Consider the following 26,703-nt stretch of genomic DNA (forward strand, 5'->3'; position numbering starts at 1 on the left):
AGGGGTGGGTGCAAGGAAGGGAGGGAGGGAGGGGTAGAAGGAAGGAAGGAAGGGAGGGGTGGAAGGAAGGTAGATTGGACTCACCATGACTCATTCAGATGCATCAGAGCTGTCGGCTGCTGTGTTCAGTTTCCCGCCCACACATCCTCTGAAGCTGCAAGGACTGGAGTGTGAGCACATAGGGACATAGGGAGGCAGAGCAGATCCAGTCTCTCTTCCCTCTTCTCCTATTGGTGCGGAGGATGGGGGGAGGGGTTGGGCAGTGAGAAGAACAGAGCGATGGTGGGAACACAGCACGCGGTAACACAGCAGCGGTGGGAGGGAAAGGGGGGGGGGCCAAAAAGAAAACTGAACTATCAGGTATGTTCTGTGCAACGGTGGGGGGGTGACAAGCAGCGATCTCCTGTATGGCTTTCAATAAAGCATCTGGAAACCGCATCTCCTCCTCTCCCTCCCGTGGCTTCCATCTGCTTTATTGAAAGCCATACAGGAGATCGCTACTCGTCACCGCCACCCCTCCCACACACCCCTAGTCCCGGCACTGCTGCCACCTCCACCTTATTTCCACTCGCAGGTGAGTGGAAATTTCGAGGGCTGCACCATGCAGGGATGGTTGGCAACTCTCCTCTGGGGGGGGGGGGGGTTCAGACCCCCTGACTCCCCCCTTATCTGCGCCCCTGATCACCATCCCAACTACCTTCTGAACACCTCCTTCCAGAAATTGTCTGGGACGTGATATATATTCATACTGGTCATTTCAATCTGCTGCCCTATATTCTGGAAACTTCTTCAAGAAGTAGGTGGGAGCAATCAAACATCCAGCTTATGAAACCCTGAACAGACAAATCCAATAGGTCACTGCTCCACTCACTACAGTGAAGCAAAAACTGAACTTAGCCTAGCAGTCTAATTAGAGCAGGGTGCTACAGTTACAACTATTTATTTTTGCACTTAGACATCTTTTGACTGGGCCATGAATATACAGTGGAATACATACATATTGATATAATTTTGTGAGATTTTTGAATGTGTTCTATTAAATTCCAAGAAAATTACTGTATTTCATGTTTTCTTCCTAACACCAGATTTAACAACCAGAAAGTGCTTGTAGCTCCCTGGAGAAATGATACATCTGTGTCAATAATGGAGAGGTTACAAATACAGAGAGTTCACATTTTCAAGAGTTCACTATATAAATGTGTCAAAAACTTAAAAAGAGCCTGTAAAGTATTTACGTATTTTAAACCAGCAAACCCCTGCAGTAGAAGACAGTCCATTTCTTTGGTGGCCCATGACTCCTTCTACTTCCCCATTCCAACACTGGTAAACACAGTCCTGGTTACTCAACACTTCTGGAGAATGCCTTATGCCTGTGTGCTGAGGGTTCATTCTTTCAACCCCTATGTCACTGCTAAATCCTGCAGTAATGTAGGGGTTAGAAAAAGTAACTAGCATGCAGCGACTGATACAGGTATCCTCCACTCCTGCAAATGTTGATGCCAAAGAGGCTTTCCTAGGGTGCAGGGATGGAACGGTGAAGCGGTAGGAGAAATTGGCATTGGAGAGGGTGAACATACTCTGTCCTACAGCAGGTGGATCTTGTTTTAAAATCTTTAGAGACCTATAGGATATCTTTAAAAAATAGGAGAAAGGGGGACAGAGAGGGCTAAACCTGAAGACACTAGTGTCACATATCCATGAAGTACTCACCGAAAAGTAAAATAGTTTCATCATCTAGAATCTCTTTCATGTTGAGGAACTGGAGGTTAGCAAGGTTCTGGAACTGTTCAATGAAGTGGTTAGCAGCATAAGTCATTCCTTGGCCCTTTGGCAAATACAGCTTTTCCAGATGAATGAGGGAGCCCAATGCCACAGCTATGAGGAAATAATAGTTTATTGCATTTATCTCAATTACATTTATCTTTGTTCTTATCAGTTAAAATTTTTGTGATTAAATGACTTAAAGGTGACCTTTGCTAACAGAGACTCACAAGCTGCAGTTGCTGGCTTCTCATTCTGCAAATGCTAGTAACCTCGTTTTCCGGATGATCTTTTTGTTTCAATACTTTGCAGCACCAATCCAGAACAAGTGTGCAGGTAAGGACTGACTTAACTCTAACTTGCTTGATATGTACACTTGTAACAGGTCAGAAGTGGATCTGTATAACAGCCAGGCAGCTAGCATTATTAGGAGGAAAGCAATAGCAGCTGCCAGTTTTCTTTTAGGCAAGCATCACTTTAATGGATAAGTTCAGCGTTTTGAAAATAATGAATGCACATTTTTTTAGCTCTGTTGCCCGTACCTCTGTATGTATGCTCACAGGCCATTTGAGAACAACAAGCCCCGGGAGGATCGGGGGTGCAGGAAGCATGTCTGGAACATGTAACACATAATACCCTAAATATGAATGTAACATGCTCCAAATGGTGAACTTAGCCTTTAATAGTAACATCACATACACTTACAAGTCAGATTTCAGCATTCATTTTACTCGGGCAAATATAAAAACACTAGTTTTTCATTTTTCAGTGGTCTGCAGCTTTAACAAAGAAAAATCGGTCAAAACAATCTTGTGAAATAAATAAATCCATAAATAAAATAGTGCTCCCCAATATAAAAAATATAAGTTAAAAAAAGTCATTATATGGTGAAAACAATTTCTCCACAATCGTGTGTAAATATTTTAAACTGACAAATGTCAATCGCAGATCAATGGTATATATCATTCTCTGTGTTTGTGCTCCAATAAAATTTCAGTTACTACAAGTGTCACCCGATGTGCACACTCCACCACCAGAACAGCTGGACCTCTATTGCTAAAGGTTGAAAGCCACTTGCAAAGGATATCCCCTGGGCATATAGAAAGAAGTAAAAATACATCTAGAGCAAAAGCCCAATAATTATTATTAAAAGACTACTAACAGCCTATACACTCACATGTGCTCACACGCATACTGTATGTCAGCGTGGTAGAAAATATTCCTGTAACAGCTCTGACTGTTCTGGGCAGCGCTACTCTGAGTGTCTCTCTTCCAGTAGACTTCCGGTAAATGGGGTGCAACTGCATATAGTGGTGGATAAACCACACATTTATGAATAATGTATTGAACAGCACAGTGCTCTACCAAATTTTTATCACATTTCTTTTTATTATAAGCACTGGATGTAGTTATAATATGGATGATTTTTTCAAGAATAGGTATGTTAACGTGGTCAAATTTTTTTTTACACAAAATGGAACATGTCAGGCAGATGACTCTGGAACAAATGGAGAAACAGAAAAAGGGCGCACCGACCTAGTGCATTATCGTTTAAAATATTTATTAAAAAAACAAAGTATCATACTCACAATGGACATAAAAACAGAGGCATGTCAAACTGAACAGGAGGTATGATCCAACCAACATCTGAGTCCATATGATGGAACCGTGGATGACCAACTGGTTAACGTGTTTCGAGGACACAGCCTCTTGGAACCCTGGATGACCAACTATCTAACGCGTTTCGAGGACGCAGCCTCTTCCTCAAGCCAGGCTCTAGGGAAGAGGCTGTGTCCTCGAAACGCGTTAGCAAGTTGGTCATCCAGGGTTCCATCGATGTTGGTTGGAGCATACATCTTGTTCAGTTTGACATGCCTGTGTTTTATGTCCATTGTGAGTATGATACTTACTTTGCTTCTTTAATAAATATTTTTAAACAATAATGCACTAGGTCAGTGCGCCCTTTTCCTGTTTCTCCGTTTGCATCTAGTGTATCTGGACCACCACGGTCTGTTGAGGGCAGCAAGCAGTGCGTATTCCAGAATATTCCAGAACATTCCTATTGGGTCTACTGAGTCCTTTCCTAGTGCAGGAGAAAAGTGTTTGTTGTGTTGGAGATGACTCTGGAACATCTAAGTTTATTTTTTGAAAAAAATAACTCCATAACTAGTGGGACATGGTAGGAAGATATCTGAGTGAAAGTTTCATACCATGCAGACTGGGATGAGAGGTCATACCCAACAATGGACTCAATGACGCTGAGTCCAACGAGGAGGGTTTCTCTTTTTTTCAATAAAATATAAAATGAGAGAAAAAAATATATTTTAAGGAAATGGAGGAGTACCATAAATGTTCTAAAAAAGGTACAGGATAAGATTAACAAAATTGATAAGAAAAAAAGGAGAATCCAAAAAAAGAAATATCAAAGAGGTCACAATGATTTAAAAAGTAAAAATGTGTACAAATAGCTAAATCCCCAAAAGGAAAAATAAATCATATGAACAAAGTTCATCAGTTCCCTGAAGAGGATTAGGATTATAGTAATGACACATAAATCGTCAAAGGTAATAGAGGTTTTTAATCACTTAGGCATGTTTTTTTTTACCTAATATGAATAGATTTAAACCCTTGGGAAATTATTACGACACAGATTTGAATAGGGAGGCGTTCAAGAAAATTTCAACAAAGTTTTAGGAGGGAACCAAGGACAATGAAGAAAATGTAAAAAACCAGGAGGAACATGGGAAAGGAACAAAGTTTTTAGAGGAGGTTTCTAAAAAGGAGAAGGGGATGCAGGGCATGCAGGAGAATGCAGCAAAAAAAGTACTTATAGAAAAAATTATTTTTAATTTTAGTTCCCCGGTTTTAGATAATGATGAAATAAAAGCTTTGGATACGGGACTCAAATTTGCACCCAAATACAATGAGAATAAGTTTGATACCTTTATCGATGTTCACCCATATATCAGAGCATTAAAAAAATATTATATATTAGAATCAGGTCCAATAAATAAGGTCAACCTGGTACTAGCTTAATATATAATAAATATTATAATATATAATTAAATATATCTCTCCAGGTCTGTAAAACAGTTCAATATTTAAAGTGGTTCTAAAGGCTGAAGGTTTTTTACCTTCATGCTTTCAAAGTAAAAAAACCTTCTGTGTGCTGCTACCCCCACAGCCCCCCTAATACTTACCATAGCCTCCTCTCGATTCAGTGATCGAGACAGGAGCCTCGGGTCTCCCTCTCTTGATTTGCTGAGATGCAGTCACAGCCAGTGAGCAGACAGCAGGGAGAGGGGCCGAGCCGTGACTCTATGTGTCTTATAGGCAAATAGTGCGGGGCTCGGGAGCAAGCACGGACCAGTGCCCCTATAGCAAGAAGCTTGCTATTGCAGGCACTGGTCAAGGGGGAGGAGCCAGGAGCTCCAGTGTGGGACCTGAGAAAGGAGGATCGGGGCTGCTCTGTGCAAAACCATTGCACAGAGCAGGAAAGTATAATTTGTTTGGTATTTAAGACAAAATAAAATAAATATGCACCAGGTCATCAAAAAAAATTACATATACAAGCAGCCACTATAAACTGTGATACCAGTCATTCAGATAGTACAAAAAAAGAGCAGCCCTAAATAGGAATTCAATTATCAATATGTGAATAGACCTCTGTGAAAAAAATTGTTAACAAATTCATAGCTAAATGAATATTATGTAATGATCCTCCTGCGCTTCAAATAAAATGGTGATAACTAAAAGCTGCTAACACCCAAACCTATACCCTTAGGTGAATAGACATATTATAATGAAATAAATTGGTGTAGCACTCTATCTATATTAAACATATCAACAAACATATATATATAAATCAAATAAGTGTATATATAATATAAACAAAAAGTGATCTTATCCTCCAGGGATCTATTTATGACACACTACCACGTGACACAGATAACATGAAAACGTGAATGAAACCAATTGGTCCAAATTGGACCCAATAAATTGTGAATAATCAAATAAAACTCCCAATCCCTAATTGGGATTAAAGAAACATAAATCTAAGTGCAATAAACAGTGTATCCCTAAAATGGGTAGAAATCCTGAATAAAGTGATAAATGCTCAGACTCCAATATACAACGTTCACATATAAAATATCACCCTAAAAAACTTTAAAATCTCAACAATCTATATATAGAAAAAACTGTATAATGAAATATACATATAAAATTGTGAATTATAAAAAACGTCCAAAAAAGTGCAAATCTGCAAGAGGTGATCCAATATTCAAGGACATGCAGGTGATACGGTGCATGTGTATACAAGCCGATGTGAATCCTTAAATGGCTAGATTGCCCCCTCACCTCCTTACCGCAACCCACTGGGCCAGTGCGCCTTTCGGATCACACCAGGATCCTTCACGGGCAGTAACTCCTCAATAAACGATATCCAAAAAATATCCCCATCAATGGTGGCTCCTAAACATCAGAGGTTCCCCTCCAGAGATGAGTACCGCAATACAGCCAACTCACTCACATGGATCACATTAATGACATAAAAGAAGAAGAAAGATCCTCCATAGTGTAACACTATTTATTTTATGTGTATAGCAGAAAAAAACCGCCAAATTCCCACTCACTTGGTAGCAGATATACATAGGCATTAACACCACATGCTATGGGTGTACTCTGCATGGATTTGGGTATACCAAGAACTACGTCACCGCGCACGTGATCCGAAAGGCGCGTTGGCCCAGTGGGTTGCGGTAAGGAGATGAGGGGGCAATCTAGCCATTTAAGGATTCACATCGGCTTGTATACACATGCACCGTATCACCTGCATGTCCTTGAATATTGGATCACCTTTTGCAGATTTGCACTTCCTTGGACGTTTTTTATAATTCACATTTTTATATGTATATTTCATTATACGTTTTTTTCTATAAATGGATTGTTGAGATTTTCAAGTTTTTTATGGTGAATGTTGTATATTGGAGTCTGAGCACTTATCACTTTATTCAGGATTTCTCCCCATTTTAGGGATACACTGTTTATTGCACTTAGATTTATGTTACTTTAATCCCAATTAGGGGTTGGGGGTTTTATTTGATTATTCACAATTTATTGGGTCCAATTTGGACCAATTGGTTTAATTCACGTTTTTTCACGTTATTTGTGTCACGTGGTAGTGTATCATAAATTGATCCCTGGAGGATCAGATCACTTTTTGGATATATTATACATACACGTATTTGATTTATATATATGTATGTTTGTTGATATGTTTAATATAGATAGAACGCTACACCAATTTATTTAATTATAAATTCATAGCTAACACCACAGCAAAGTGTCCCTATACATACATGCAAAGATGATACATAACATTAATTTATATTGTCCATACAAGTTGTGTCCATATAAAAGGTAAAATAACAGTGTCTCCCCCTAAAAATCAATTCTCCATCCAAAAAAATCAGATCCAAAAGTGTGAGAATCACCATTCATTAATTTTATGCAGTGTAAATCACTGGCAGCAAGAGAAATTCCACCACCCCTTGAAGGCTTGGTTAAAAGCGCCACCTACCAGAAGAGATGGACCATCATATTATAAATGGTCATTGCATGTCTTGTAAACGCTCTTCACAATCAATGTCACTAATGGATAAAAAAATTAACAATCTCCCATTGTGAAATATGCAGAAAAAAATCTCTTCTTTTATTTAATAAAATTGGTGATCATATAAAATGAAGTTGCAAAATAGCACCAAAAAAGGCTCCTTATATAAAAATCAATGCAGTAACCTGATAGCTTCAGCATAAACAACAGTGAGTCTTTGACAAATGGTGTGCTGAGCGCAATTAGAAAGGTGATGTAATTTCAGCTCCTCTGTGGTGTACTTTGAAGATGAATTCCTGCAATGCACTTATAGCTACAGAATTGAGTGAGGGCACGGTTCAGAGTCTGACTTGTAAAGCTCGTTATTAAAAATAGTCCATGTTAGCACTGGAAGTGATTAATTATTTATAAAGCTTACCTAGGGTCTCTGCTGTATCTTTTTCTGTTACTATAATACCATCTAGATTTACACATTTCAGCATTGTGAAGTTCTTCATTTCTGTTGCTGTCATAGAACATATAGTAACAATTAGTGCCAAGCAAGCCATAGGGCAGATTAAGGATACAGAAACATTAACCACTGACAAGAAGCTCAGCCCAGCCAATTTAGGAGCAAAAACCGGACACTCCCTGGTAGATGATCAATTGCAGGATTTAAAACCAATGGCTATTATACCCTCTGAATTTGGGATAATATATTGTATCTGCATGTTTTAGCTGTGTTAAGGGGATTGGCTTTCTCTATAAAAAATATTTCTCAAATCATTCCCAGTGAGGTTTATTTACTGAAGTTGGTTCACTCAGAATCTGGTGTACAACACTAGGGTCATTGGTTCGAATCCCACCTGCCTGGAGTTTGCATGTTCTCCCTGTGCCTACATGGGTTCCCTCCGGGTACTCCAGTTTCCTCCCGCGCTCCAAAGACATGCTGGTAGGTTAATTGGCTCCTGTCTAAATTGGCCCTAGTATGTGTATGTATGAATGTGAGTTAGGGACTTTAGATTGTATGCCCCTTGAGGGTTAGGGACTGATGTGAATGTACAATATATATGTAAATAAATAAATAAATACATGTGCATGCTAACCAATCAGCTTCTAACCTCAACTTTTTCAATTAAGCTTTAGCAATAAAACCTGGAAGCTGAATGATTTCTATGCAGAAGTGCATGAGATTCTGAGTGAACCAGCTTTAGCAAATAAACCCCTGTGGGGGGGGGGGGGGATTAGTACACTGGTAATTTAAAGTAAACCTGTTATAAACCTGGACAATTTAAATTCAGTTTATGATGAAAAATTCAGAACATTTTTTTGTGAAAATCACATGTTGGAATGGTCAGTAGATTCAACGTTTCGAGCCGCTGAACTTATTCTTATGAAGCTTTGTTCCAAGGTTACTTTAAAGCCCAACTCCAGCCAAAACTGTTTTTTCACAGGGTTTAAAAGGATTAGAACCCACCAGGTATTTATTGCACTCTGTGTTTCTATTGGGAAGACTTTCCCTCTCTCCCTTCCAGGAGAGGAACTGTATTAAACCCAAAACCAAAAATGTATTATTATTATTATTTTATAGGATTTATATAGCGCCAACAGTTTGCACAGCGCTTTACAAAAATATTGCTGCTTACCAATTGTTACATGTGGTGTCTGCATTAACTTTTGTTTTTGGCTTTTTTACTTTTATTTTCATCAGGTGATCTGACCAGAAATACACTTTCTGTCCAAGGGAGCCTACAGTCTGGGTAACAGAGCAACAGAAACACCTTTGGACAGCAGCATTTTCAGACTGGGGGTGAGGGTACTGTTAGATGCATTAGCAGATTTACATACACTAAGAGATTGAAGCATAATCCATTTTAAGGAACTACACCGACAGTTTTGTTCCTTTTGGGATAAAAATTTTACAACTATAGCTGCTGACTTTTAAAATACAACCACTTACCTATCCCTAGGTCCAGCGGTGTCCTCATCACCGCTGGTTTCACTGGCCACCTTCTCTCCCTGGCGCTGGCTTCTTCATTGTGGGCACCCAGCTGTGACAGCTTGCTGCTTCACAGACGGATGACCACTCCACATGTGCAAGAAGCGCAGCGCTTTGTGAATGGCCCCAAAGTCTTCTGGGAACAGTTCCAGCATATGTAAACAGAGCTCAGACTTTGTTCAGGGGAGCAGTTCCTGAACACAGCCTGAATGCTCTATGGTAATGTGACATTTTAACTGATGCATAATGTTACTTCCATTATACATCTGAACCATCTACTGTTATTTTCACTTCACTATAGCTCAAACACACATACATGGAACGCAACAAATCATTACCCAGAAATGTCATGTTACTCTCCTGTAGAGTTGATCCATGCAGATGCAGCTCTTTCAGCTTTTTACAAGTCACAAGCGAGTTCATGAGATCACTGCAATCCACATTTTGTGAACATAAATGAAGATATTCCAGGTTTTCAAAGCTTCGGAGGAACTGAACTGCAATGTAGGAATAATTAATAAACACCATTAAGTAACATTATCTAACCATTTGTATAATACAGACAATTGCTTTTAAATCATGAACACATTTTGATATTATATACAATAGAAGAGAGGCAGTAACTGGGGATAACACCGAGAGGATACAAAGGGACAAGGAAATGCAAGGGTTGCCTCTAGGTGGAATGTAGGGTCACAGAATTACAGGGTGAATGCTGGTGGTGAATAAGAAGAGCCCTATAGGAGGGCACTGGAGCAAAGGAGAGTAGTAGCACAGGAAGGATGTGAGGGGTCGAGCAGAGTGTTGGTACAGGGGGAAGCCAGAAGAGGAAAAGAGGAGAAGTGCAGGGGCATTGGAGAATAAGAGAGTGACAGCACAGGAAGAATACTGGAGGGGTACAAGAGTAGCAGAAGAGGGATTTACTGGATTTAGAGCAGAGGAAAAATACATTGCTGGAGGTGGAGAAGAGTAGAAGTACGGGGAAAATGAAGGATATAGAATAGAGGAGCAGTACATGAAGCATTGGAGGTAGATAAGAGTAGAAGTACTTGGGAGATACTGGATGGGAATGGGAGGAGCAGTACAATGGGCACTAGAGGCATAGTAGAGTAGCAGTACGGAAGGGAAGATGGAGGTGGATGGGAGGAGCAGTACAATGGGCACTAGAGGTAGAGTCATCCGGTAAAGTTGTAAGTGGACAAGTAGCATATGCCTTTACTTCTAGTTCTACTAGTACCACCAATTAGCACTTCTAATTAGTACTAATTAGGGGCAAAACCCCTTTAATGTGAAATTCAGAATTTTAGAGCTGCCCCAGCACTAAAAGTAAAGGGAAATCTTCCAGTGAGGATACCTGTTGCGGGGACAACTGTCAAAGATTCACCAGTAGCCAACCCCTTCCCCCCTCCCCTGCTTCACATATTTGCTGAACCTTGGACAACCTGCAAAAAATGTAAAATCTCTTTTTATCACTTTCCCTCCTGCTGCCAAAAACGTATATAGTAGATAAAGTATATTGAATAGTTGTATAGTAGATAAAGTGTATTGAATAGTTGGTGATTGCAGGCGAATGTGCACAGATTTGCCTGCTTTCAATAAATACCTCACAGTCTTTTATTATCAAAAACAGGCATTTATATGTACTTACTAAACCTTTTTGGTTCGATTTCAGAGTTATTAGACAGAAAAATAATCTTTTTCAATTTCTGTAGTCTTTGAAATTCATCTGGTAGATGGTCTAAAACCTCTGGATTTATAGGAAGGGCAATAAATAGGTCAGTCAATTCAGGAAATTTGTGAATGCCACGAATTAGTATCTCTGAAAGAAATGATGCAGTAATGAAATTATTAGTAAAATTTTAGTAGTAATACATTTTACCAAAATATCAGGAAAGCCATAAAAACACAAGTAATAATGGCTGAATAATAAAAACAAATTTCTAATTGCAGCTCAGAACACCATAGGGGGGAGGCTTTGGGGAACTAGTCAAGCAGATTGAGAATGCCTGTTGAAGCCAATAGTAGGTACAGCCTAATTGTACCACAAATCCATATATTTAACAAGCATTTAATCCGTGTAGTGTGTGTGTGTGTGTAGGGGGCACTGCAGGGTTTTTTTCTTTTTGCCATGCTCGGCTTTGGGCTTTAAAATAAATGAACTGTTTATTATGTAAAATAAAATAAGAATAATTATGTAATAATGTTTATTATGTAAAATAAAAATAATGCATGTAAAATAAAAATAATCAAAGAAATATGCAATACACTACAAGGCAAACTGGAAAATGGTGTTGGATTTCCTATGCTCTGATTAAAGCATATGTAAAGCCATTTTTTAAATATTTTAGATAGACTAGGCAATGGATATAACTCTTGTCAGGTTTCTTTTTGTGTCCCTTTTTTTTCTTGTCTTGTAGACAGAACAGAAAGCAAGAAGAAATCTCTCCAATAATTCCCCAACCCCAGAATACAAAACACCTAAACAAAAGATAGAAAAAAATTAAGCTTTCTGAAAAAATAACACTGTGCAGGGAGCATGCGCATTGTTGATTTCAGCAGTGTTCATGGAACATGCCCGACTCCTGAAGACCGTGACTGCTGCTTTCTGTGTGGAACAGCAGTCTGGATCTCCATTGCACTTCTGGTACAGTAAAATATAGTACAATAAAAAATGAAAATAAGCTTAGTAATGCAACCTGACTGCAATATAATAATAAAAATAATAATAATTAAGGTTAAATGGTGAAATTAAGGCCCCTTTCACAACGGGCGGACTCCACCTGCGATCCGCTTGCTCAACAGGGGAGCTGTCTGCTGATTCCCACTGAGCAAAGCAGACACAGACACAGCCTGCTCTTCTATATGGGCGGTCAGATGTAAATAGGCCTCCTGTCTGTTTACACCCAACTGCCATTCGATCCAGCCAGACGGAGGGGAACAATCCCCATCCGTTTGTTTTTAGAGGATCAGATTAGGCGGGAATAAATGGGCACATGTTCATTTACACCTGTTGCTTTAAAGAGGAGAATGGAGGTTCCAGGTCTGCCAGAAAAACAGACATACCGTCATCTTTATAGGGGCTGGTTTGTGGCTGTGACTTCTCATCTACTTATCACACATATATTTATGTAAATGTTATACTAACTTTTTATATGTATGCATAAAGAAGTATTTTCTGCTCATATATTCAGGAATGTGCTAATCTTTCATATTTCTAGAATATGACTCTTTAATAAGCTTGTCACAGCTCCTGATGAAGAAGATCCCAACTGTCTGAGTCATTCGTATAGTGTGCCACGACCCCACCAGCGGTATGAACACAAATCTCTGATACTGATGATGGCACTATTTATTTAGTGGGGAGGTGAATGTTTGGTAATCTTTGGTTGTAATACACTGTAGAAGTGGTAGAAGCTAGTTTTATGGTTTTGGAAGTTTTTTAAAATTCTAATAAATCCATTACAAAACTATGGGGTTGATTTACTAAAGGCAAGTAGAGTGTGCACGTTGCAAGTGCAGATGCTCCAAAGCTCAGTAAATGCAGGGGGAGCTCTGCTGACTTCCATCATCTAATCGTGTGCAAGCAAAAATGCTGTTTTTTTTCCCTTGTACCTGATTGGGTATTCTTTGTAAAGTGATGCTTTACCTCATTTATTAAGCTCTGGAGCAACTGCACTTGTAAAGTGCTCAGTCTATTTGCCTTTAGTAAATCAACCCCATTGTGGCTAAATTTTTGTGTCACCTGAAAAGCCCCAGTCTCTTGGCATTCTAACTAACAATTGTTTAATTAGAGCCTGTGGGCAGGGCCGGTGCTTCCACTAGGAAAACTACCTAGGGTGCAGCCACAGCTGCTGGTTTCTCTGCTTTCCTGCTTGCTGAGAATTTTTTTTAGATGAGTGGTGCAGTGGGGTCAGTGCAGGGACAAGATGCAATAGCATCCATGGGAAAGATGCTAAAGTGCTGCCCCTCCGTGTTTTGACTAGTTCTATTCAGCGATCCTCCTGACAGCATGCAAAATGCATAAGCATACTTTATTATGGAAAGAACTGGTATATCTGTGAGATTCATGGAGAGAAAGATTTTTACAGCTGGGTCATTTGCTGCATCTGGCCACCATTTATTGACTATGGTTAGCGTAACCCTAATCTCTGTGTAATTTTTTTGTCTTTGCTGTAAACATGCTTTGATTGAGTTGCCTTTCCTGTATGTTTCCCCTTTTACTGTTGTAGCACTACCCCCGTAGGTGTTGCTGAAGATTTGGATCCCCCTATAGTCCTGCACAGCCAGGCAACATGCATTTTTCACACACATACAGGAGACAGTAACCAGTCCTTGAGCTTGTTTTTTCTGGATTTTATTTAAGGGGTTTAGAACTTGGATAGGGTAAAGGGTGAATGGGATGCTCAAGGGAACTGCAACTGAGGAAAACCTCCTGGAACTATGTACAAGTCTCATTAGAAAGCAAAATTCTTTTCTTGGAGAGCCAGACAGCCTCCCCTGGTGTGCCACCCCAGACCCTTGACTCTCCTCTATTCAGCTGTCTGAAGGAATTCTTGGGTAGGGGATCCAATGCCTGTCACTTTAAATGTAAGACAGTCCCAGGTAGAAAGCTAACACAGTTTCCCACTAGAGTTCCGCTTTCTGGCCCAGGGGGTGTAGGTCTACTCACTCAGTCCTTTCCATCTCCACTGCCTGTAGGTGAGCCCCTTCCCATTTGGGCCCCCTCCCAGGCTCCTGCTTTTCATTTTCTCACTTACCTTCCACCCAAACCTCTGTTGGTGAGCAGGTTCTCTCACATTTAAGGGCTGCCCTGGCCTCATGCCAAGCCTCCTGCTTGGGGATTGGCCAGGGTCCCCTCACCCCCACCTACTGCTTCTACCATCTTCTCCAAGATTCCAGTGCAGGGGGAAGTAGCAGGGAACTGACCTGAGAGGCTCTCAACCCTGACCTATAATTGCACTCTAGCTCAGCCCTGGCTGCTATCCAGCCTTTCGAGCTGAAAACACCCCCTAGCTATCTAGGTGCTACACTGTGAACTGACTCAAAGTGACAATACCAAATGTCTAAAATACTACTGTCTGTATTAGTTATTAAAGAATCTGGACACAAATTGTGTATGCAGGTTTGTAATAGTAATTATGAATTCAAGAGAAAAGTACAACCATACCTGGATAATAAGAACTAACAGAGCTTCCAATTGCCAAGGATTCCAGAGAAGACATTTGAAGTACCAAATCTTGCTCCTCTGTAGTCAGATATGTGTTATTAAAGCTCAGTACTTTAAAAGAATCCAAGAACTGCTCAATTGCTGGGCCAATGTGCTTTACAAAATCTCCACAGTTTTTCAAAAGAAGCTCAATATGATTAGACATCGAGAAAAGAACATTGAGCTTCTGAAATTCATCTGAAGAAAAGTTGTCACTGGTAATATAATTTGCTATCAACCTGAATGTAGGCACTTTATGCCTACCAAGTCCCAGAAAAGGACGGATAATTCCATCACTGATTTCAATTCTTTTGGGTAAGAGAGAAAAAAAAGTATGTATAACAGCCCTATTCTTTTCAATGCAGTGTATATGTTCATTGAGTGATAGATAAGCAGACGAATAGTCACTTTCCACACTAGGAGCTCCATATGCTGCAAAGCCTTTAAATTCTGAGGTATCTAGTTCTCTGTGTTCTTCATCTGAATTGTGCATGATAAAATCAAATGATTTCAGTACATTAATACTTTCAGGGAATTTCTCTATGAAAGTCAGGATACTTCTTGAAGGATTATAAACAGACCTTATGGAGAAGGAAGCGGTTTTCCCAGCAAGAAACTGCATGATCACAGGAGCACAGTCAGGAAGACCCTCACATGCAATGGCTGCTTCAACAGCAAATGTCATCAGTCGATCCATGCATATTGAAGAAATACTTAGTCCGATTTGTTGGCGTAGGCTCAAAATAAACATCTCCTCTTCAACTTCTAGCTCCGGATGCTGCTTCAAATGTTCTCTGTTTTCTAAATGGCAATCTAGTGCATCGGGATTGTAATATAGGCTAAATATGAAGGATAACATCTTTACGGTTGCCACTGCAGAGATGCTTCCGGCGTATTTCATGAAATAGCTGTAACGGCCTATAAGTTTGAGGAAAGTATTTACCTGGTGAAGGTAGTAGAGACCTTTGTTCAGATCTTCAAGTGTTTCAGATTCTAATAGTCCACTTAGCCTCTTTCCTGCAAGAAATTCCTGGAATGAAGGATCAAAAAATCTATAGATGGACTGAAGCCTTTGTGCTGTGAATTTGCTCAAAAGTCCATATTTGATGGCTTTGTCACTATCGACTCCAGCTGCTTTTAAATCTATATCTGTGAACTGAAATTGTGATTGAAAAAAACCTTTGAGGGCCAGTTCTCCACATGCCAGCATCTGCGACATCACTGCTTCTCTCTCAGCAGGAAATTTTAGCATGCTATATTTTATGTATGTTTTAAAAAGATTTGTGTCACAAAATACACTGTCACTAGGATTTTGATGTCGTGAAGAACACTGAGTAAGGATCATAAGAGGTGTTTGTAAAATGAATGTCAAGTTTTCACAAAATTGTAGCTTCATTGTAAATTCTTTGACATACTCAATGTCATGTGGAAATAAGTTCTTCACTAAGTAAACCGTGCTGTATAGGGGGAATTTTCCAATACTCATTATAGTACTTGCATATTGTCGCACCTTCCATGAATTGTTAGTGTTCACTGTGACTGTGAATGTCACTCGGTTCCACGGGTTCTTTACCAGAAGTTCCTCTAATGCTCTTGGAGTTGAATCCATCATGCCATAGTCATCCAGGAGGAACAGCACTTTGTCCTGTAAATGCTTTATAATATCAGCCAACATCTCTTCAGTGAGAGATTCTGTGGATCCAAAGAGCTGCTGACAGATGATGTCACTTAGAGATTGTTGGTTCTCAGTGGAAGAAAGGGAAATATAAAACACAAGGTTGAACCTGCTAAGTATAGGACATTTCCCCAAGGCCCAGAGTATGGCAATTTTCTTGAGCAATGCTGTCTTTCCACTGCCAGCCTCTCCTTCTATCATAGTTATGTCCCTCAGCTCTGAAAGGACATCTGGTAAAATTAGTTGTCTCACTGGCTGATTTCTGGTGTTCTTCAACATAATGGATATGTCGGCAAAAAGCAAGTTCAGATCTATGGAAATGGAATCTCCAAATGGGGATACTTTATGGAAAGTGGGATCAGTGTACTTTTCAATGAGTTGCTTTTTCAACATTTTCACTTTTTCAAAAAGCAGAGCCTGTCTATGTGTGGTTTCTATGAGAAAAAAAAATAAGACGTTACACTTATATTATTTTACACAGAATCAGGTCTGTAGGGGGGATAGCTCACTGTTATATTGTCTGGCGATAACATTTTTGTGTACATACATTGATTATTTAAAAATGTGTTAATGTCATACATTTGAAGTATTTGTTAAATGTATTTAATTAAATGGAGGTAATTAACAAAGAGCTGCCCAAGCACAATGCTTGTACAACTCTTCTAAATGTAGAACATGGAGGAGACGCTGCTCCAGATGTCAGGCTTAGCTCTTTCTCTGAAATAGAAATAGGCACAGGTGGTGCAGTTAGACCTGAAACAGGTCTATCTGCTCGGTTAATGTGGCGCATGCCACATCTGACACTTATAGTGTTACTAAACCCACAGCAGTAAAATCAGTCCGTAGATGCAGTAAAGCATGCTTGTTATACTCACTGTGGAATCTTAGGGGTTAATCCTCTGCAATGTGTAAAAAGGCTGTTTGGTTCTGTTTTCTCTGCCCCTCCTCTTGTTCAAATGTCCACCTGATTAGACAGACTGAACCTGTAGTCACATGCACATGCTCAGTTTAGTATGTATTGCTAAAGAGGGTTTTTTATTTCTTGGGAGGGTGCATGTGATCAGCACAGGGCCAATCTGCACTGTCCAGACAGAGGTCAGGGGTTATGCATCCTCCTAAGGCAAAAAGAAAATTTCTCCTACAAGCTTTAACCAGTGTTCTGCTGAAGTCACAAGACTGCTGTAACTGCTGATGAGAAAAGGTATTTATCAGTTTATATTTACTAAAATAATTGCATTTCCATGTAGTGTGTACTGTGGGAGACCAGATATAGTGAATGCAGGGTCCTGGGTTTAGTAACACTTTAAGGACGAAGGAAGCTTAGTAAATACCCCAGAATGTTCCTATGGAGAAGCATATGGACAACAGTATCACCAGACAGAAAGTGAGAAAAAATATCTAATAGCAACACAGAAATAAACATGCTTTTTTTCACTAGAGTAATGGAAGGTTAGCACTTCCACCTGGAAGCACTAGGTTCGTTGTTTCAAATCCCAACCACGGCACTACCTGTGTGGAGTTTGCATGTTCTCTCTGTGCCTGCAGGGGTTTCCTCCAGGTACTCCGGTTTCCTCCCACACTCCAAAGACTTGCTGCTAGGTTAATTGTGTCCTGTCTAAAATGGCCCTAATTTGTGTATGTATGAAGAGTTAGGGACCTTAGATTTCTCCTTGACAGTAAGGGTCTGATGTGAATGTACAATTTTTACTGTATGTAAAGTGTTTTGTAAATTGCCGATGCTATGTAAGTACCTGAAATAAATAATAAGTAAATAAGGCTAGAACTCCTGTCAGCTTTGTAGTTCTGTCTCCTTCCCTGTTGCAGATTTTCTCCCAGTTCCTACCTGGTAAAATCATTGTCACCAAAAGTACTTCAAAATTTCAGTTGGTATGAATTTTAAGGGGGACCTCAATTAAGAAAATAATGGCATAAGGACCCCTCAAATTTTATAGCAGACCCTTCAAGTCTAGTATGGGTTTTAAGGAGGAACCCCATGCAAAAATCAAGGAAAAAACATGTGAAGCTCCCTTAAAAATCTACACTAGACCCTTATCTGAGCATGCAGCCTGGCAGATCAGGAAAGCAGAGTAAGCTTACACTCCCCCCTCCCTGTCCCATACTAAGTCACATAACATCAACATGGGAGGGTACTTTGTTAGGGAGAGAGCCCTCTGGAAAAGCATCCTGTGCCCATGTTGAAGACGACAAGGGCCACTTGCCCACAGCCCTGGGTTTGTAGTTTGAGAGTCTGCAGGCAGGGGGTTTATCAAAGTCTGGAAGCCCCCTTTAATAAGGGGACACCCAAATACCGCACCCTCCCCCCCAACACACACACACACATTACCCCTACTCATTCACAGAAGAAAATGTAAAGTTTTAACCCATAACAGGGCAATATCCATATATGGTTAATGAAGTCAATCGAGAAACCCTGCCCCTTTGTTTATCATAGCTGTCATCTGCTGGACCTGTCATTTTTGGGATTGAAGCAACAAGATTATCTGAATCAGCTGTCTGGTGTGTCTAGCAGGGCAGTGAGCAGCCAACTTGTGTTCGGACCAGACCTTAAGCTCATCCCTACTTCTGATCCTTCCCCACTTTATAAAAAAAAAAAAAAAAAAAGTTTTGACTAGGCATACACTTTGAGCGATATGTGTGCCTAACAGTATCCAACTTGCATAAAATTGATAACTCTTTTCTTATTATTGCGGTTGCAGCAATCAATTTAGTCAAGAAGTGTAAGGTTTGATTTTGGGACCTACACTAGATGTTGGTATGGGTAGCTTAAAATGAATGTTCAACCAAAACCTTTTTCTTAGTCTTATGTAATGTTAAGAAGGGTTACAATCCCTTTCAGATTTTTACTGCTATTTGGGGCTCCATTAGAGAGATTTCCCCTCGCTTTCTGCCCTTCTGACATTTTACCAGAGAGAAAGCAAAAGGGAACTCTCCAACAGCAACATGGAGAAAAATAACAATGTTTTTTTTAGTAACGTAAATGAGAGCTAGAACCCCCATCAGATTTCTATGTCTGTCTGTGTCTCTGTTACAGGGTTCCCTTTACTTTCTGTCTGACTAAACCATTCTCAACAGGACAGGAAGTGAGTAGTAATCTCTCCAATGGAGCCCAGCATAAAAAACATTCTGGAGTGCTAATCCTTCCCCATTTTGTTCAAAAATGAAAGAAGTAACTTTTGACTAGATTTTTTTTGTGATATGTGTGCCTAACAATACCCATCTAGTGTAAAACTGATAACTTTTTTTGTTTAGGGCAGCATTTATTTTAGTGTATTATATATAGAAACATAGAAAAGTGACGGCAGAAAAAGACCGAGTGGTCCATTGAGTCTGCCCTTTGTGGTTTTATTGGGAGGAGGGGGTTGTTTTTTTCTGTGTTTTTTTGTTTGTTTGGTTTTTCTTTTTGCTAAGTTTTAGAGTATAGATCTATGCTTGACACAAGCATGTTTGAAGCTATTTACTATTGACTGGCTCACTACCTCTGCTGGAAGTTTATTCCAAGTATCTTTCAGTAAAAAAAGGACTTTCTGAGATTAGCTTTGAACTTTCCTCCAGTTAGCTGAAGGTCATGCTCCCGTGTTCTTAATTTTGGTTTCGTGTTGAAAATACTGCCTTTCCTGAACCTTATTCACCCCCTTGATGTATTTAAAGGTTTCAGTAATGTCTCCCCTTTCCCTTCTTTCCTCCACACTGTACATTCAGTTCCTGAAGTCTTAAAGTGTTACTAAACCCAGGACCCTGCATTCACTATATCTGGTCTCCCACAGTACACAGAACATGGAAATGCAAATATTTTAGTAAATATAAACCGCTAAATACCTTTTCTCATCAGCAGTTGGAGCAGTCTTGTGACTTCTATCAGTGTTCAGCAGAGCACTGGTTAAAGCTTGCAGGAAGAATTTTCATTCTCCTGTAGGAGGATGCAGAACCCCTGACCTTTATCTGGACGGTGCTGATTGGCCCTGTGCTGATCACATGCACTCTTCCAAGAAAAAAAAACCTCTCTAGCAATAAACACCAAACTGAACATGTGCAGAGTGACTCCAAACCTCTGTTCTATCGGGAGATATTTAGGGGACAATGGAAGAAGGGGAGGATCAGAGAAGAAAGGAGCAAACATTGTTTTTACACAGTGTGGAGAATTAATCCCTTAGCTTCCACAGTGAGTATAACAAGTATGATTTACTGCATATACAGACTGATTTTACTGTTGTGGGTTTAGTAACACAATAAGTGTTGGTATGGTTAGTTTAAATTGTATGTCCAGCCAAAAACTTTATACTAAAGCTGACCATACCTTCATCAGTTTGAATCTGAATGGATTTCGCCATCCACACATTTGAGGTGGAGGGGTGAATCCTCCTTTCTGCACTATTATGTTCTGATAGAGCGACTCCTCTGCTGTCAGAATACACTGTTCAGTGCTGCAGAGCTGATTGAATACAAATTTTTCAACAAGCCCGTTTGGGAGGAATTATCATTAGATCAACTTCTCCCAAATGGGAATGGTCATACGTGTTTCTAAATTCATCCGGTCCCTGTTGAACCAGCCAAATTTCAATCCACCTATGGCCAGTTTTAGTATTGGATAAAGTTGGATAACAGGTTTTCTCCCTGTTTGGCAAAACCATTGTCAGCAAGACAGGAAGTGAGGGGCAACTTCTCTACTGGAGCCCCAGACGAAGCCCCTGATAGCAGATGTAATTAATCCTACCCTGCTCTATCAATAACTAAAAAAAACGTTTGGCTGGACAGACACTATTATTATTATACAGGATTTATATAGCACCATCAGTCTGCGCAGCACTTTACAAAATGAAGGTAGACATTACAGTTACAATACAATTTGGTACAAGAGGAAACAGAGGGTCCTGTTAGAGCTTACAATCTAGGAGAGCAGGGCCCTCTGTTTCCTCTTGTACCAAACTGTATTGTAACTGTAATGTCTATCACCCCGGTCACATCAAGCCCAACTTTGAAATCATGCGACTTACAGTGAAGGTGCAAATCCTAAAAGGTGCAACACTCACTAACATCTGGTGAGTGCGGTTGATGTTGATTTTACACTGGTGAATGGTGGAAGCACATTTCTTTGGGAGAAGATCTTTTTGAATTTATTTGATGGGAAGAAAGAACTTTTATTTTATTTTGCACGCAATTTATTTATTGTTTTGGACACTATTATTTAGTACATCACTATATATTTTTTAATGTATTCAATTTATATAATAATTTTGTTTATATGGTGAGGAGGTTGATTTACGCTGTTTATATATTATTTTATATTTAATTGGTGTATTGCATCGGTGCAAAGCAGCATACTTTTACCTCCTGGATTTATTGAAAGGTATTCCTGTGCGCTGGGGTGTGAGAGAGATATATCTGTACTGGATCGGAATTGTTTTGGACACTATTATTTAGTACATCACTATATATTTTTTAATTTATTCAATTTATATAATAATTTTGTTTATACGGTGAGGAGGTTGATTTGCACGGTTTATATATTATTTTATATCTGACACAGATGTCTATGCAAATTGCACGAAAAGTAGTGCATGTACTACTTTAGAAACGGGTGCGGCTCCGACCAAGTTGAAATCGCACCAATTTGACCGCTGTAATTGCGGACAATAGGCTGCGACTTAGTATATCATTTGCAAGTTGCATGGCATGCAAATCGCATCACAAGTTGCACCCAGTGCTACCTGGGTGTTAAACACAAACTGGAACAAAATATTAAAAAGTCAGAATATGAATTTATAATGTTCAAGCAAATTATGTTTAAGTGCCTAACTTACCTGGAAATGATGTTTCATGAGCCAGAAAATCTGTGAATGTTTCTACCTAAAATAATGTATAATAATAATTTTGTGAATACTACAAAATCATGATAAATTATTGTTGGAGTACAAACAGTTGAAAGTTATATAAATAAGCTAAGTATAAAAAGTTATATGTAAAGAGTGATTTCAAAAAGTCAGTATTATTGCTTTGATGATAGTGAATACGGTTATTACTAATGATTTATATAAAACTATCATCTCCCATGGCATTGTACAAGATAAATGAAAAAAACATATCAAATATTACTATGATGAATACATACAGTTGCATAACCAAAATCATCAATAACAAAACACAATAAAAGGAAGATCCCTAACCATACAAGCTTACAATCTAGAAGGATAAGGATCACACATAAGATGCTTACAAATAGAGAATTCCTTGATTAAAGCTGAACTCCAGTTTCAGTCACTTTAAAATAGTCTGTTTGGACCAAGCTAGACGATACTAATTTCTTTATGAACAGCTGTGCCCACTGTGAGTGCTGTATAAATCGTATGTAGCATACAGTATAAAGCGCTGTGTGTCAGTAGCAGAATTGGAACTTCTTGCCCTACTCCCAGAACAAAATTGAGTCTGCCAGAATTTTCTGAATGGGTACAAGGCTTCCTCAGATGGACTGAAGTGGAGATTGTGACATCATCCACTCACATCTCACTATCACCAAGTTTTTCACTCTCTTGTAGTTGTCCGGGAAACACTACAACTATACAGAGAAAGAAAATTCACTGTAATCATGTTAAATTGAGTTCTTTCTTATCCTCTGCAGCAAACCTAAAGCTGGCCATACACTGGTGGGTTTTTGTACAAATGTTGGTACAAAAAAATCTCATCAGTTTGTTTGATAATGCATCAGAGACTGGGTGAATGTTGTTCGAAATACCTCCAAAATTTTACTTGCTTTCAACATTTGATTTTGGAATAAATGGAATTTCCCACATTCAGTGTTAGAATTTCATTCATTCGAGAAAAACTTCCATCCGGTTCCTTTTACGTTTTTCGCCACTATGGTCAAAAACAATCGTTAATTTGACCCCTTAACTATTAGAAATTCTAATGTTCCAAAAATAATAATTGTTGAATTAAATTATATTGGTGTATGGCCAGCACAACTCATGACATGTTGAATTGGAGGGCAAGCTCTATGCATTCTCCTTTGTCTGCTTGTGGTATAGATGACCACATTTAAGCTACCATATGCAGATTTGAATCTGGTAGGTTCAAGAAACTTCTCAGTTCTGACATCACATACCAGGCTTTTGTATATGAACAAAAGCAAGCTGGGTGTGTTTGGGAATATCTCTCCTACATCACAAAATGGTTTTCTATGGTCACTAAATTGCTAGCAAGAGGAAAGAGGTGCAGTGATGCAACACCCAGATGAAAAATCAAAGTACTTTGCATTATAGAAATGTTCTTCACCTGGTAAAAAAAAACTTTGTGAAATAAGCTCTATGATCACATGAAAACATTGCTGCTTGTAAATCGAGCCCAAGGAGGCTCTAGATAATTCTGTGTGCCAAGGTGAGCAACAGACAAGTAAGTTTACAGACAAGTGATAAAATGATTGTATTTGAAATACTTATTACAATTCTATGAAAACAATGCAACAATCAAAACAGTCCTTTCAACATCAAATACTGTATTTACCATTATTCCAGGATTTCTCAGCTCATTATGAATATACTGTTCAATGTCTTCTTGAGATTTTTTGCTCTTTAGAAATGTGCACCTTTAAAAAAAATTGTTTTGATTTATTAGCTTTAGACTTTGTGTATTCAGTTTGAATTTGATAAAATGTATAATAAATATAACATGTTCTCTTAAATAACCCAGTGACAACAAAATCAAACTTGAAGTAGAACTAATCTCTGTCAATCAACATTAACTACTTTTGATCCTTATGTTGCTAACATTAGTAAAAAGATAGGAAGGTTTTTTTAAATGTACTTGTTTTAAACTTTTTTTTACAGTTATTTAGTTACTTCCTGGTTTCTGGCCTAGCCAAAAATGATGTCAAACATCCCAGGAGGAGGAGGGGAGGAGGGACTTTCACACCCTCCTTCCTGCATGCCTGAGCTAAGGACAGATGGATTTCAGGAAGTACAGTAAATTCTACATGAATCATTTGCCCTTACTCAAGATGGCCATGGCTACAGATGCTAGAGGGGTGCTTTTCAAAGTGATTTCTCAACAACATAAAACATGGTGGCATGAAAGGAAGGGTGAGTTTGCTTTAAATAATAAAAATAAATTCAATTTGTGGTGCTCAGATACAGTTATGTTCCACTTTAAACAGTATAAACTCACTCAGGAAACCACTTTGCATGTTCTTTCCAGGGGTCATCATCCTTTTCCCATATCCCTAAGCATCCTCCACAACAGAAACACTGGACTGTGTCTCTTGATCCTGAAATAAATGGGAGTACCAGCTTATATTATTTTCAAAGCAATACAGGTAAACAGAAAGAATTATTTTGTAAGGCATGTCTTGTTAAACAATTTAAATTGACTTGAAATGCACAATCAACTACACATCAGAGACTGTCATATGTTATTATCGCAGTTAACCTCTGGACCTTGTATGAGCTCTTTTAAAGCATTAGTCATCACTTTTGAAGTGTCTCAGCTACAATACGTAATAGCATAAAAGGTAGCATTCTACAGCAGCCTTTCTCAAGGCTTGCTTGGTGCCTTGAGGTTTCTTCAGGGGTACCTTGGAAAAATGTCTACAAATTGCCGAAAACTTGTATAAAAGCCATTGGGTAGAACAAGCCTGCCTTTTAGTAGGTTTTCATTGTGCACCATTAAGACCTTCTAGCCGCCAGCGTCCTGACAACCATTGACATCATTAGTTGATAGGGAGGATGTCAACTGCCTGCACGGCATCCTAGTTTGACCCTCCCTGCCCCTTTCCATCAATGCTGGGGTCACATTAGCTTAGTGATGGAGAAAAACTGAGGGAGAAGAGAAACACTGGAATATTAGGCAGTACCAGTGTGCAAAAGTGTATTTGCATTGGAAGAATAAACCACCTCTAATGTTGGGTGTCCTACATGTGTGGATGTTGCTGCGTTATGTAAAGCTTTTAGAATAGTTTTTCTCATTTTAGAATAGGGTGCCATTTTAAAATCATGGACAGTCTTGAGGCACCCCATTTTAGAATGGGGTGCCTCAAGACTGTCCATAATTTTAAAGGGTGCCTCAGGACTGTCCATGATTTCAAAGGGTGCCTTGACTGAAGAAAAGGTTGAGAAACACTGGTCTACAGGATATGGCATCTTTATGTTTTAATTATAAAGTGATTATGTCTTTTATTTTAGCTGACCATACACAGTATAATCTGACTGTACATTATGTCTTCAATCTCTAGATTTACCAAAACTATGTCATGTGAGGGCCTACCTAAACTATTTATTTAACTTGTATCCAATCAAGCCAACCCTTGCAATACATAGTTGTAGGTTGATCTAAATGAGATCAAATTAAATCTGCTTGTAATGAGTATAATGAACAAAGGGTAGGACATTATAGAATAACAATAAAATTAATTTTATTCTTCTCGTTATTGCACTAAAACATCAGTAGTACAGTACAGCTGTATATGTTGTATATGTTAATAGTATACAATATATATACTATATATAGAGATACCTATAGATTAAATGGGAACCATTTTGACTCAAAAGTTTGAGTCATATGCTCACAAGTATGCAGGGGCACCATTATATATAATCCAGACATGCCAATTTTTGTAGTGCAGTAATAGAAAGTAACTTGTTTGTAAATGCATTTTCCCTGACTTGGTGAAAATAATAAGAATTCAATTCTTTGCATGCTTTCATTCAAGCATAGGTGCCTGCAGCAGGTCATGATGGATGTCCGCCTAGGTAATCAATCCTGAAAGTTATGTGCTATAAGCGAATGTTGTAAAGTTCTCAGATACACTATATGCCATGTTCTCAGCAAGATGCTATTAGGGAGTTTCAGAAACGCCTAAGGGAAAAACACTGTCGCCTTAGAAATACTAAGTGAGTGGGACTACTCATGTTCAAGAATGACTACTATATTACAGACACTTAAAGAAAATGCTATTTTAGAGACTTGATTATGTGAAACTCTAATCAGTGAAAACATTATTTAATAATAAACTATTTGAGAAGCTGCACTCAACTCATCCGAATAAAGGATAATTAACAAATTAAAAATAAAAAATGTGGTGCTATCCCTTTAAATGACAACTGCAATAAACTCATATACAGTTTTAAAATACTGTGGGGGTTATTTACTAAAACAGGAGCACACAGAATCTGGTGCAGCTGTGCATAGTAACCAAATGACTCCTAACTTCCGCTTGTTCGGTTAAGCTTTAACAATAAAACCTAGAACCTGATTGGTTTCTATGCAGAGCTGCACCAGATTCTGTCTGCTCCATTTTTAGTAAATAACTCCCTTTATGGTACTCATACTTTAAATCAGCACACCATAAATAATTTGTGCTACAAAAAAGTCCACAATCAATAAGGACACTTTTTTGTACAGATTACCTTGTCATGATTTTCCTTGTTTGCCAGATATCCCATGTGTAGGCAGGTGCAGTCCGT

The 26,703-nt window shown here is 38.9% G+C and overlaps 1 protein-coding gene across 1 annotated transcript in view; it reads right to left on the reverse strand.

Annotated features, from left to right (window-relative positions):
* Positions 1–628: 628 nt before the first annotated feature.
* The window catches only part of LOC149449437 (baculoviral IAP repeat-containing protein 1-like), a 48,975-nt gene continuing 22,900 nt past the window's right edge, over positions 629–26,703 (reverse strand). Inside the window, exons 3-10 of the mRNA XM_089693204.1 lie at positions 24,410–24,509; positions 23,750–23,831; positions 22,054–22,099; positions 14,521–16,668; positions 11,002–11,172; positions 9,692–9,850; positions 7,794–7,880; positions 629–1,875 (exon numbers count right to left, since the gene is read on the reverse strand). Coding sequence (XP_089549330.1) covers positions 1,688–1,875; positions 7,794–7,880; positions 9,692–9,850; positions 11,002–11,172; positions 14,521–16,668; positions 22,054–22,099; positions 23,750–23,831; positions 24,410–24,509 — 2,981 coding nt within the window. The 3' untranslated portion in view covers positions 629–1,687. The remainder of the gene's footprint in view (positions 1,876–7,793; positions 7,881–9,691; positions 9,851–11,001; positions 11,173–14,520; positions 16,669–22,053; positions 22,100–23,749; positions 23,832–24,409; positions 24,510–26,703) is intronic.

The sequence above is a fragment of the Staurois parvus genome, unplaced genomic scaffold (genome assembly GCF_062004578.1).
Source record: "Staurois parvus isolate SC_StPar_1 unplaced genomic scaffold, SC_StPar_1.0 ptg000618l, whole genome shotgun sequence".
NCBI classification, from domain to species: domain Eukaryota; kingdom Metazoa; phylum Chordata; class Amphibia; order Anura; family Ranidae; genus Staurois; species Staurois parvus.